General features: G+C 46.8%; 1 protein-coding gene across 2 annotated transcripts in view; it reads right to left on the bottom strand.

Moving 5' to 3' along the window:
• The window catches only part of ITGA10 (integrin subunit alpha 10), a 376,023-nt gene that overhangs the window by 295,314 nt on the left and 67,101 nt on the right, over positions 1 to 13,608 (bottom strand). For both annotated transcript variants that reach the window (XM_086945363.1, XM_086945362.1), the window contains exon 2: positions 4,389 to 4,500. In XM_086945363.1, coding sequence (XP_086801489.1) covers positions 4,389 to 4,500 — 112 coding nt within the window. The remainder of the gene's footprint in view (positions 1 to 4,388; positions 4,501 to 13,608) is intronic.

A 13,608-nucleotide genomic window follows, 5' to 3' on the forward strand; every position in this document is an offset into this window, starting at 1 on the left:
GTTTGGGAGTATTCACGAACAAGTTTCCATGGTATTCCCGCCCTGGAAATGGTTGGACACTTACCACCACGAGGGGCAGTAGTAAACCATTTCAGGTGTGTAAATGCGCTTAACATACCCACAAAATGGTGGGATGTGAAGAAATGTGTATCTACATAAGAAACAAAAAAAGTACAAAAGAACAAATACAAACTTTTTTTGCATGCACAATTACACCTATGTACACAAGCATTTTACAGGGACTACCATTTGGAAATCTACTCACTAGGGAGGCAATTGACTGTCAGTTTTAGAATCGATGTAAAAAAAAGTGTGAATTGGGCCTTTTGCGCTTCTTTTTTAAAATAAGCTTTAATTGTGGTTTACAAAAAGAACTGAAATTATATTTGTGCTTTTCACATAAACAAAGCCAGCTAGACTATGGGCCGTGGTCAGAAACACATTTAAACCATGGCATCACTGCTGGAGTATATTTAAAACTTGGATAAACATGGTTTGCCCCTGAATCTGAAAACAGGGTAGTGTAGGAGGAAATAGAACATGTGGTCAGAATCTGCTTTAAGCCTGACCGCATTTTAGAGCTCCAAACAGAACATTTTAAGGTAGAGTGTTATCTATAACGTCCACTAACTGCTGCAAGACAAATAGCCACAGAAGAAGATTGAAAGAGAGCAAAGAATTTAAAAAATAAAAATTATATAAAATATGAAAGTATTTCTTAGACAAATAAAAACGTGCAATTATGTAAACCCAAACCAAATTAAAAGGCTGAAGATACCGGATTAAAAAAAAGGCTAGGCCCAGTAGACAAGTATTGTCAGCAATTTATGTAATAAGTTCTTCTCTGAAGGACACAAAAATAAAACAACAAATATGTCAGTGCAGGCGTTTAGCCCTCTCAAACCATTTCGAAAGACTGCGACTGAAAAAGGAAAAAATATTAGCATAAATACTAACTTTTTAAGTGTCTACTTTGGATCTAAAAAGGCAAAAACATTTAGCACAGCTTCATCGTTTCACTGGCGAACTTTGGGGCATATCATCAATGCGGCGATAAAAAATGATCGCCGCTTTTGCGTCAGTTTTCGGACGAAAAGCGGCGATAATTTTATCGCCTAATCTGCAAGGTCACGCTATTGCGTGAAACCTTGCATTAGCGCCTGTTTTCTGAACGCCCAGCTTTGCATCTCTAATGAGATGCAAAGTGGGCGTTCCTGCCCTGACATAACTGGAAAAATGTCGCTAAGCGACATTTCTCCAATTAACAATGGGCACGCTAACCTGCAGAGCGACAAGCAAAGTAGCGATAACCTCTGTTATCGCTACTTTCCGTACGCCTGCTTCAAGACTGATTTAGCCATGGTATCCTATGTAAGGTGGATATCATGGCTAAGTATGCCTCGCCCTATCATCAAGCTATCGCCAAACTTTGTTAGATTATCGCTAGGTTTCCAGCGATAATCTCACATTTGGCAATTAGCGCTTGGAATTTTATCGCTTTTGAGATAAGCGTTGCTAATAGCACGCTCTCTAAGCGATAAAATTCCATGTTACCTGTCCGATAATTATGCTAGCGCTAAGTGCGCTTAGCGATAATTATCGCCGGTCCTTGATGATATGCCCCTGAGTCCTTAAAAAGTGCTTAAAGTCTTTGAAAAGTGTCAAGATGTTCAATATAATGTACATACAAACTGTAAAAACAAACCAAAGGAAAAACTTCACTTCACCATTTTTCAGCAGAGTTGAGCTGTTGTAGAAGAGGGAGAAGAAAGGAACTGGCAGGAGGAGCAGTGGAAGAGAGGTAAGCTGGATGGAGATTGAATGCAGAGGGAGAAAGGGGAGCAGAGGGTAAAGCTCAGGGCAGTAGACTTGCTAGAAGCATGGGGGAAAGGAACACTGGAGCATCACAAGTGTATTATTCCCTGACTCGGTCCAGTCAACAGGACAGAAGTGGCCTGTAGGTAAGTGCCTGGCCGGCCCTAAATCAGATTGACAGGGACAGCGCCCTGGGCGGAAATAAAATGTGGTGTTTGTTGAGGGGGTGGGGTCATTGCGGTGTGACGGTAGGAGGTGTGAGAAAGATGGGGGAGGGCAGGGTGTTGACAGGGTGATACTTTTACGCTGCGGTACATTAAGGGCTGATTACAAGGTCTTTAACAGGCCCCGATTGAGACCAGGTGGGACAGAGGAGCTGCTGTTTGCATAACATTAAGTCAGGCAGCTCCCTGCTGCACCCCTTGGAATATAGGCGCCACGCGCCACGCGCCTGGGCCCAGCCCGCCCGTACCCAAGGCCAGCCCAAGGTAAGTGGCAATAGTTTTAAGGGCCTTCAGTGAATAGTAACCTACTTCCTTGCCTTTCAGACCAATGCTGCCCAGGTTGCCCAGCAACAGTGAAGACAGCACTCACTGCAATGGAAAGGAAGGTGGATGGCCACGTCATTAGACGGGACAGCCTCTTAGTGTTTCTTCACTGCACATGGAAATGGCATTTTTTCAGTGGCCATCTGGCTAGTCTTGGCCAGCTTGAGGTTTCTTCTTCTTGGCCCGGTGGTGAGGTCAAGCCCCGTCCAAGGTTGGGTATTTAGGAGGGATCACACTCACGCGCTCCTTTTTTGCAGTACCACGCGGAAAAATATCCCACCCACCCAGTGCGCATAGCAATGAGTAAGGAATAATTTGTCGGTTTCTTTTTAGCGGAACAAGTGGAGTTACTGGGCGATCCTAACTCATGAAGCGTAAATTACCGCAATAGATGAGGGATGGGTCCACAAACTTGATGTATGCAGGACATTGAGGACCATGAGAAGAGCACAACTGCGTCCCCCTTATTCCACAAAGGACAGTTGCTATCCTGACAACTTGGGGTTGGTCTCAGTTCGCTTCGTGTTGGCACAGGTGCAGCATCTCAAGAACTGCATGGGTCCGCAGTCGCAATGCACAATCATAAGCTTCGGATAGCGAAATACAATAAATTACTGTGGTTCCTGGTGGGTCTGGATGGGTTTCAGGATAGGCGTTCGTTTTTTGTCTGGAAAAGCGCTCAGCTCTCACCCTACCTGGCATTGCTGAAAAAAAGATCAATACATTTGCGGTCTTCGCTCAAAAATGATCGCAGGTTCTGTTTCGTGACGCATACGTTGTTTTTCGTCACAAGAGAAAGTACGACGAGGTCCAGAAATACTAAGGAAAGAAGAGCTACGACACTCTTCTGCTCCTTGCTACTATTTAGGGTTGTATGATGAAATATCACCAACAAAAACATTGATAACAAAAATATCACCCCAAAAATATTGGGGACACGAATATCAACTTCACATACCTTTTATAATATTGAAAAAAATATTGAAGAGACCACATCATCAGTAAACAGTAATGAAAATGCATACTATAAAATAATCGTTGAAAAAACATTTACATAACAATTCAAAAAATATATTTTTAACAAATAATAAACAAAACACTAATACTAACTAATTATAATTACTGCACTGAATATTAACATATTTAATCAAGCAATTGCAGACTTTTTGCTGAGGTTGATTGAAGGCCTTTTTAGTTGTTGATTCTTGTGTTCCGGTGTTAAACCGGTGCTAATAAGTATTTTCTCTATAAAACAATGCCTTTTTTGGAGGCTGAGTTTTGGATTAAGCAAAACTCAAATTTACATAAGAGATCAAATATATACTGTTTTAATCAAAGCAATATAATGTAATACTGAGCATGTAGCAGAAAATCCAAAAACTGAAGGAATAGACATAATGTCATTCCCAAAGTATGTGTTAAATACCAGCAGCGGCGCCTCCGCTATTGCGGAGGAGCGTCACCCCACTGAGTTCAAAGGAAAAATAAAATGATAATAGCACAACGTTAATAACGTTAAGTTATCATAATTTTATTTTTTTGTACGGAGCACAAGCCAGGTTAGGCGGGGCAGGGCTTGGCTGTCCTCAGAGGAAGGAGGAGTTGTTGCTGCACCATAGGTGTGCATGGCGGGTTGGGCGGCCTTCCTGGGCCGGCCAAACTGTCATGCGCACTTAGCATGTTCTCCACCTGGCTGTATCGCAAGCCCGCGTCGAAAACATGCACAGGATCCCACTCCCTGTCTGAGCGTCTAACCAGGCCACTCAGACCAATCATGACGCTACTGTCATGCTGGCGACAGCAGCGTCATGATTGGCTAGGGGAGTCTGGGATCCTGTGTCCTTCCTGGAGACTACAGAAGAGGACAGAGACGAGGCGGCGACCAGCAGGTAAGTAAGATTTTATTTTTTAGTAATTCCCCCTAACTCCTTCCCCAACCACTACATTTCCCTAGCGGCGGCTCCTGCACACTCAGGCAAAAGGCACAGTCATCTCATAAACCACTAAACAGAACTCTCTTTTTACCATTTCTGCCCTTCCGCCTCGTGCTGGAGGACTTTGTAGCCAAACTGAGCGTCTTGGGGTCCACGGAAAACTTGGGGCCTCTTTACATCAATATTGAAAGGACTGCAGAACCCTGGAAATAAAAGGCACAGGATCAATGTCAGGACAGCACTGTAGTTCTCTGGTCATGTTATCTCAAAAAAATAGTTCAAATACATGAATACATTAGTTATAGAACATTTTAGTACTTGTGGGCACACCTTTGAAACATGCATTGCTCAAGGTTGTTTTGCAAGTTTAATGGTTTCTCGAATTTTGCTGATTTTCAAAATAAAGGTAAAAACAGACACTTCTGTGAGCAGCTTCGGTCTACAAGTGGTTTCAAGTATCTATTTTTTTTAATTAGGTACATGTGCAATCAGGGCAAAAAGATGTCATAAGGATGTGTGAGTAAGAAGTAAGCTTTGCTTTCAGTCATTGTTACAAAGAGCAATGGAATCGGCTCTAGCGCAAGAATGGCCCTAACTGCAAGCATATGGATATTTTGTCGTTTGGCTGCTCCCTTGTCTCAAGCACCAAGGACGTTTTGGGAGCCATTTGTCGTAATCTGGTATCCTCCTCTGGTCGTTTGTGGTGGCCCTATAAGTTAGTTTCTTACAATGCTCTTTACATCTGCCCAGGGTGCAATTATTGCAGAAAGGTGTCTGGGTTACGGTTGCCTGAAGCCACGGCTTCCTCCCCTTTCCCCTAAGCTTGAAGTCATAGCTGCTTCTCATCTTATTTTCTTTTGGTGTGTCAGCTGCAATGATCTTTTATTTTCGTAGGTGGAGTGATATTTAACCTCCTCCCCCAGTAGCAGTGGAGCAACAGCTGCAACCTGTAGGAGCAGCCAGTGGCGGCTCCTCCGCTAGGGCAGAGGAGCGTCGCCCCACCTCCCCCACAAACGTCAGGAAAGGAAAAATAAAATGACACTTGTTTTATCTTTCCTTTCCTGCCGAGGCTTCGGGGCGGGGCCTGGGGGGGGGGGGGTGACTGCACAGAGGGGAGTCGTAGTACACTCCCTCCACTACCATGACAGTTTGGCCACCCGTCTCAGGCTGGTCAAACCGTCATGCGCAGTGAAACCTCTCTCCAACTTCATCTGCATTGTTGGGGCTGGAGAGAACAGACACAGGCTCCCAGTCTGTCCTGGAGTGCTGATCAAGGACACTCAGGCCAATCCTGAGGCTGCTCTCTTGTGAGAGCAGCTTCAGGATTGGCCGCAGAGCAGGCTCGGAGCCTGTGCCTGAAGAAGAAGAGCAGAGTAGCGTGATGTGCGACGCTGCCAGGTGAAGGTACTTAAAAAAAAAATACTTTTTTAATTTGCCCTCCTCCCTTCCGCGACCTCTATGCCCCCCCTATCGCCCACCCCGCCACTCGTAGCAAACACTGGGCACCACCAGTGGCGTCACTAGGGTTGGTGTCACCCGGTGCTGGTAACTCATGGTGTCACCCCCTCACCACTTACCGCATGGACCTCCTCCGCTCCGAGTCCGCCAAGAAGGTAGGCCGACACAGTCATGCTTCAGATCTTCCAAATACACAGTGCTGCCTTGGGACCACCATCTTTTTTTCATTCTATATCTGATTTATCTGAGGGGATTCCCTAAGCAGAAGAAACCCTGGAGCACATACGATAATAGATTAGATACAAAGCTAGGTGCTGCTCCCGACACAGATGCTTCATATAGCGATAGCGAGCACCAGGCAGCTCTCAAAATAAATCGCTACTTGAGACGTCTTTAAAGCTTCCTTCCTTTTTTAGGTCTCGCACCTGGCGATGCAGCGCGAAGCTCTGTCGCCAGCGAGACCTATAGTTGTCGACTATGCTTTCAAGGGCTTGCAAGGGATACAGGAGATGGGCACGCGCAGGCTGCAGGCCGGATCAGAACGGTGAACGCGGGCGTTCACCTTGTACAGTTACGCACTGTGCCCATCTCCTGTCTCCCTTGCAAGCCTCTGCAGTTACTTTCGCTTTCCCCCACCTCTCCGCCGTCGTCTCCACAGCCCGTCAGCGCGCACCGAAGTCGATTTCCCTCGCACCACCAGCAGCTGGTAGAAGCAGCTGCAGACTCGGCTTGGGCAGTGAACTAACAGCCCTGTTCATCAGCGGGAGGTGCACGGCCTCCAGTGTGGACCATACGAGGTCAGTGCGGAGAGCACACGATGAGGAAGCACTGCTACATACACCCCGCTTCAACACCGGTCATTATCCCGCGGATACCCTTCCCTCTCCGTACCAGTCTGATCTGCGAGGCTCCCATCAACTACTGCGGTCAGACGATGCTTCTCTCTCCGTGATATGTACTCGCGCAGCAAACCCCAGGGAACTTTAAACCCCGTGAGATCTGCGCAGACAGACGGGAGGAGCCTGGCTCAACAGCAGTCCTGAACAAGCCCCGCCCCATGTTTCCTCTCGTAACGTATCATTTGCTTTTGTAATGTGTTCACTTGTATTTTTTTCCACATGTATCTCTACTGTTCCTCTTGTAAAGCGCTCTGACACCTTTGGGTAAAGTCTGCGCGATATAAAAACGCATGAAATAAATTAAAAAAATAAAGCCGTCCCCTTGGGTATAGCACATGCTAAGTCCATTGTGGCAACAGGCTGGCAGTGGGAGTGGTGGGGGAGGTGAGCGAGGCGCACAGTGGATAGCTCATCACTTTATTAGGTAGCCCTGCCTCCGGACCAGCCCGTCCAGCACCTCTCGCCAGATCCCAGAGCGTAGGCGGCCCCAACACAGGTCAGCTCCTGTGTCCGGAGGAGCGTCAATCTCTGCTGTGCCTCTCCAAGGGCAGCCGGTGCGCTATCGAGGGCACCCCTGCAACTCACTCTGAGCCCCTGCCCTCAGCCATGGGCCGCACCCTGCAATCGTGAGCAAACCACAGGAGAGTACACAGCCCTCGCCAACAGACATTAGAGAACCCAGCCCTGCCTGCTCCCGTGCCCGGACAGACCACAGCAGAGGACCCAGCCCGCTAGCTCCTGTGCCTGCTGTTCGAACAGACCACAGCAGAGGACCCAGCTCCTGTGCCCGCTGCCTGAACAGACCACAGCAGTGGGTCCAGCCCTGCCTGCTCCTGTTCGCGCTGCCTCTCTTGTTTACGTATTTGAGAACATGCTGCGTGGGTGTGATAGCACCAACAGTTATGCAGCTATTTCGAAATTTAACTCATGTTTTTCTGAGTGTGTGCTTCTGTGCAGTACTTGTTGTTTATCTTCTTTTCGCCTCTCGTTCTCAAGACTTGTGGCACATAAGTTATTTGCGGCCACATGCATCATTGTAAGGTTTTGCGATTCCTTATTTGCGATTTTTAGGGAATCGCAAATAAGGAATCGCAAAATGGGATGCATGATTTTAATCGCATAATATTTGCGATTCGGTAAAAATCGCAATTTTTACCGAATCGCAAATATTATGCGTATTCCTAATTGCGATTTCGCAAATCCCATTGATTACTATGGGCCAAAAGGCCCATAGGAGTCAATGGGAAGGCATTTACAAATTGCGAATTTGACAATGCGATTCGCAATTTGTTAATGCATTCCAAGGGTGCAGGGGGGGGTCCAAAGGACCCACCCTGCACCCCTGAAATGTATTTTAAAGTGCATGTTTCACACACACATGTCCTAAGGACATGTGTGTCTGTAATATGAAAGTTTAAAAAATGCATTTTTGAGCATTTTCATAACTTTTCGCAAATTACCACGAGGTTCAACCTCATGGTAATTAGCACCCCCTAATTGCTAATTCACAATTTGAAAAACAATCATGCATTGCTTTTAAGGAATCGCAAATTAGCGATTCCTTAAAAGCAATCGCATTTTTGGAAATCGCTAAAAATAGCGAATTTCACAAAAATGTATGATGCATCTCAAAAACTTATTTAGGAATCGCAAACGGCCAAATTTACCGATTCGCACCGTTTGCACTTCCTAAATAGGTTGATGCATGTGGGCGTTGGTGCGGGGGTCGACCCTGCACTTCTGCCAGACCGCCGGAGCTGCAGGACGGGCCCCGGAGCGGAGATGTGGCGACAGGCCGTGCAGGACTGGAGGTGAGCCTGCTGGGAGTGCCTGCCCTGCACGCTGCTCACGCTCTGCCGGGAGATCAGGGCTCTGGACTGTGTTGTGTTCTGCTGTGCTATGTTAGGTTGCGTGTGTTTCTTCTTTGGAATTCTACGGCTTGTAGTCCTAGTTTTATACTCGGCTAAGTAAGACTACAAGTCCCAGAATTCTAAGTAAAAACCAGGACTGGCCTAACTAGTCAGATGTGTGCCTGGGAAACTTGGCAGCTGTGTGCAGTAGTGATTGCCTGTTGTGCCATATGCTGTGCCATACTATTGTATGTCTTTGTTACGGTAAGCTGTGCTATGGTAGAGTATTGTCTGCTATTCTGTGCTATGTTAGTATATGTCATGTTATGCCCCAGTGTGCATTGTTATTGTATGTAATGTGGGCTGTGTTTATGCAGCGATGTATTATCCAATGGTATGTCAATGCATGTTGTGCTATGGTACGTTATGCCATACTTTATTGCACTGTCATATAGCCTGTAACGCCTTGTCATGCTATGGTATGTTATGTTCTATACTCAATGCTATGCCGTGCTGTGTTCAGGATCCTATGGGACTTTTTAAGATGTGCCTGTTTCAGGTGAGTGGAAATGAAAACGTTAAATGCATGATGAAAAGAACCATCATTTCAGGTGAAACAGAACCGGGACATCCGGGCTCACTCTCGGTGTCTTGTTCATATTTCGCTCGGTTGAATTTTAAACACTGCAAGAACTGCAAGAACCCACTTGTTTTCAGCCCCTCTTCTGACCCTTGCTCCCTCTAGCTTCCGACCAGCTATCTCGACGCTCGAAGTCTCTAGTCTAGTCTAATCCCTTCTGTTTACCCCTCACTCCCTCACCCCCTCCCTCAACGCCTATCTGCACCCACCCCCCCCACACACACTTCCAATATCTGCTCTTCTGCCCGTTTACTTGTCCCACTCCCACATTGCCGCTTTCTCTAACCTGTCACCACATTCTCACTCTGAACTTTGTCCAATGTCAAATAAATAAGAAGTCATTTCCCCACGAATTTTAAAAAGTACGAGGCTGTGAAATTAAATCTGTATCTGTGTCTTTCAGAGACAGGAACGGAACCTCGTGTGGGTTTTTCTTGTTCGTGCTTCTATCCACCTCAAATTACTACTGATTATTACACCCGGTCCCGTAACCAGATTGGTGTCACCCTTTGATGAGGTGACACCCGGTGCGGTCCGCACCCCCCGCACCCCCCTAGTGACGCCACTGGGCACCACTGAGTCTGTTGCCTCGACTAGGGTGCTGTAGGCTAGGTTCATGCATGTCGCTGTATTGAAAGGCGAACATCCCACTCCAGGACTGACAGGCCCAATGGGAAAGGGAATTCTTAGAACATCCTTTCCTACAGCAGGTCTGGTGGAGCCATTCACAGGCTGAGTCTATCTAACTACAAAAGACCTATTGTGTGCTTACCAAGAACTTACAGGAGCTTACAACCCAACCAGTACGTACCATTGCCTGGCTTTATCACTCTCATTTGCCTGCTTCATCTACAGTTTTCCTTGTCACAGCTTGTCCATATTGTGTGTGTCCTTCCACTGGAGCATAACCTCTTTACCATCTCTCCAATTGGCTCGCTTCTATCCCAACTACTCTTTTCTTTTTACTTAAGCACTCCATGCGTGTGCATGTGTTTTCCAGCTTTCTCTCTGGTGCGTTGCACCCACCTGCCCCTCACCCAGTGCTGACATCGAACTCATGTTGCAAGGGTTCTCTTGTGCGCTTCCCGCCCGCCAAACTTCCTCGCTCGTCTGCCAAACTTCCTCTCTCCTCTGTGCTCTGTGTTGTTTTCTAGCTCGTGCTTCTACCATCGCTTCAATGTTGCTTTCCCTCATGCGCTATTTTTCCCCTCCCCTGCCCACTTTTCGTTGCTCACCACCCCACCTGATCCTCCATTGCTCACCACCCCAATAGGTTTGATCTTAGCTGCCAAGCTTGTAGCTTTGTTAATGTCTGTTTTGTCTTGGTTTTGTAAAACGTTATTACTGTGGGAGCTGCCAGGCCATTCTCAATCTGAATGAACATAGATAAATTATTTTTTGTCTCAAAAAGCACACATTGACATAGTAGCCGCTGGCACGCAAGGGACTACTTTATGAGTGAATCTTGATAAAGAGCAGAAAGCTGTCACTCACAGTGAAGTTAGCCAACGGCTCATGTGGGCTGGCCCATTTCCCCATGCTGTAGTCGGTGGAAGCAAAATGTGAATGACACAACCACAGACCAATGGATGAAGAGATCTTGCTGACAGTCCCTATGAGTAAGTAGATTAGATATAATAATACTCAAATGAAATTGTTTAGCCTAACAACAGATTTAAAAAACAATAATATTACGGTTGAAATGGACTTTATAAAGCATATTTTGGGACTGTCTCTGGGAAACCTTGCCCCGACATTTTACCGGTAGCAGAAATTCAGAAGTGTTCTATTTTCCAGTGTTATCGTAAAAGGGAGCACCTTGATTTTTCTCGAGGAGGAATGTAAATGTAAATGTAAATGTAAATGTACAGGTATTTATATAGCGCAAACCACCCACATCGCAGGCATCTAAGCGCTTGCTTAGGGAACCCGTCCTGGTATTCCCCTGTGAGATAACCCCGGCAGGGTATCCACAAGGTGAAAGCCAGGCATCCCGCCGCGAGGGGCCGTTGTGGAGATTAAGCAAGCTATTGCCCAGAGTCGCAGAGTGTGAACCCGTGAGTCGAGTAGGCACCGGAGTGAGAATTATCGAGTCCGTGGAATTATTGAGCCCAAGCCCCATCGAGGCGGGGAATTGAACCCTGGTCCAGGGCCGATCTCAGCTTCCGGGTCTGCCGCCTCTAACCCCTGAGCCACAATGTTTTTTTGAAGGCTCAATTTTTGACCAGGCACAGATTTTTGGGTTGGAAACAGAGGGCAAATAATTGTACTAGAGTGATTTGCAGGTGTAGATCTAATATGGTTTGCAGGAGTGTTCATGTGGCCCTGTGCAATTTTTAAATGCATCTGCAAGATTTTGTAATGGTAAGCAAATTGATGGACAGCTTTCTGTTAACGCAGGCAAGCCCCTCCACAAACCTTAGTAGATATAGACCTGCAAACACACACAGTGCCACAATGTGTCACATGACATCACTTTCAAATCAATAAAATGAGTCTATTGCCCTAGTGGACTGCAAGCTCGTCATAATGTCTCTTACCATGAACAAAGCCCCCTCGGCATTCCGTTTTATTCGCGACAGATGAAAGGACACATGGACCCGCTCACTCTTGACGGCGGTGCTGGCTTCACAGCATGGACCGCCGTTGTGTCCAAAGATCCAAAGTGTGTCCAAAGAACAAAGCCTGCACTCACCCTACCTGCTCCCTCGCCCTAAGGCCTAAACCAGCCCGGCCCTTAAAACTACCTCTTCCCCTCTCCCTGAGGCCTAAAACCATGCCTCTTACCAGATACTACCCTGTCCCCTGCCCTAAACCCTAACATTCAAAGCCCCCACCTCTCTCCCCCCCCCCGCCCTCAGGCCTAAACCTGTTCTTGATGTTCTCCTTTGCAAATTAATCTTTAACCCATGTGGGTGTCACAATTTCAAATCAATAAAACAAATCCATTGCCCAGGTGGGCTGCCTGCTCGTCATAATATCTTTTACCATGAAAAAAGCCCCCTTGGCATTCCGTTGTAGTTGCTACGGATGAAAGGACACATGGACCCGCCCACTCTTGACAGCGGTGCTGACTTCATGGCATGTAAGACTTGTTACATGTATCAAGGGCAGTCTGTGATATATTCACAATATTGGCAACACAATCCCCAAACACATACAGCAATCTCCTTATGCAATAGACACACAAGACACCTTTTTCGTGGAGAAAATTGCTGCAGGTTTATTTGCATACCGAAAAATGCCAACATGGTGGGTCAACTTACGGGTGATCCGACCTGAAGAGCCAAATTGCACCATGGCACTGACCAATCAGTGCTTACCAATTTTGGGAGAGGGTTTACCCCTTCCCACCTGTGGACCCTCAGTCCACCCGTCAACTCACGTCCCTTGAGGGGGGTGGAGCGTTCCAGGCAGCCCCTGGTTGCTCAGGTTTACAACCGCCCCTAGGACTAGCGGGGCGCCGTCGCTCTTCCAGGGTCCACCACAAGGACTTCCTGGGGATAACGGCATGAAGGCTTGCCGCAAAGAGAGAGCATGGTTGGCGGGAGCGATACTTATACCTGGCTCCCCACCTACTGGCACGGCGGAAAAGAGGCAGGCGCGCCAAATCAAAAGGGGTCCTAAAAACACTATACTGTCGCCATACTGTGGCACTAAGGTGGCCGCCCTCTTATGAGGGTCCCCTGCGTGGACCGCGGGCAACCACAAAATCATCCGAAACGCGTTAGGCGTGAGCCAGTTCCTGGAATCTCAGTTCATCATTGTCCCAGGTCTCGTGGGAGTGCAGGCTTTGTTCTTAAATGCGTTCTATAATAATCCCTTCTGCTGAAAGCAGGACAAATTAATACTGCGAAATGGCCCGGAAGTGGGAACAAATTGTGTAATTCTTGGACCCGCATGTTAGTGCCCAGCCCCCAACTGAAAGTGTTTGATGCATGAATACCACCCAGAAACGGTAATTCCAACCCCAGTATTTCTGTGCCCTTGAACCCGACAATGTGGAATTGAGCCCATAGAAGGAAGGTTTCTGCTCTCCCTGCATTAAAATACAAGCATTGGCAAAGCCAATAGGAATGACTTTGGCTACCAGCCCTTTGGCTTTGCCTGTTTTGTTTATCTTGGTTCTTGTAAAGCCTTATTGTGGGAGCTGCCAGACCCTTCACAATAAAAAAAAGAAAATATGACTGGGAACCTCAGCACCAACATGTAATTTTCCATGCATAGCAAACATTGGAGGAGTGTTTCATTTCGTAGGAACATCATAAAAGGGAGTAGATTGGGTATTCTTGGATTAGGGTGAGAGGCTTTAATGAAGCTCGGAAGGCACAGTTTTCAAATCAGACACAGTTTTCATTTTGTTGAAATATCGCTGCTTGTTGATAATATGCCCCTCAGTCTGTTCTCCCATTATTCTGGAAGGTAATACCACACTTGGTAAAATACTGATACCAATAAGTTGTA

This window comes from Lissotriton vulgaris, chromosome 12, assembly GCF_964263255.1.
Source record: "Lissotriton vulgaris chromosome 12, aLisVul1.2, whole genome shotgun sequence".
In the NCBI taxonomy this organism is placed as follows: domain Eukaryota; kingdom Metazoa; phylum Chordata; class Amphibia; order Caudata; family Salamandridae; genus Lissotriton; species Lissotriton vulgaris.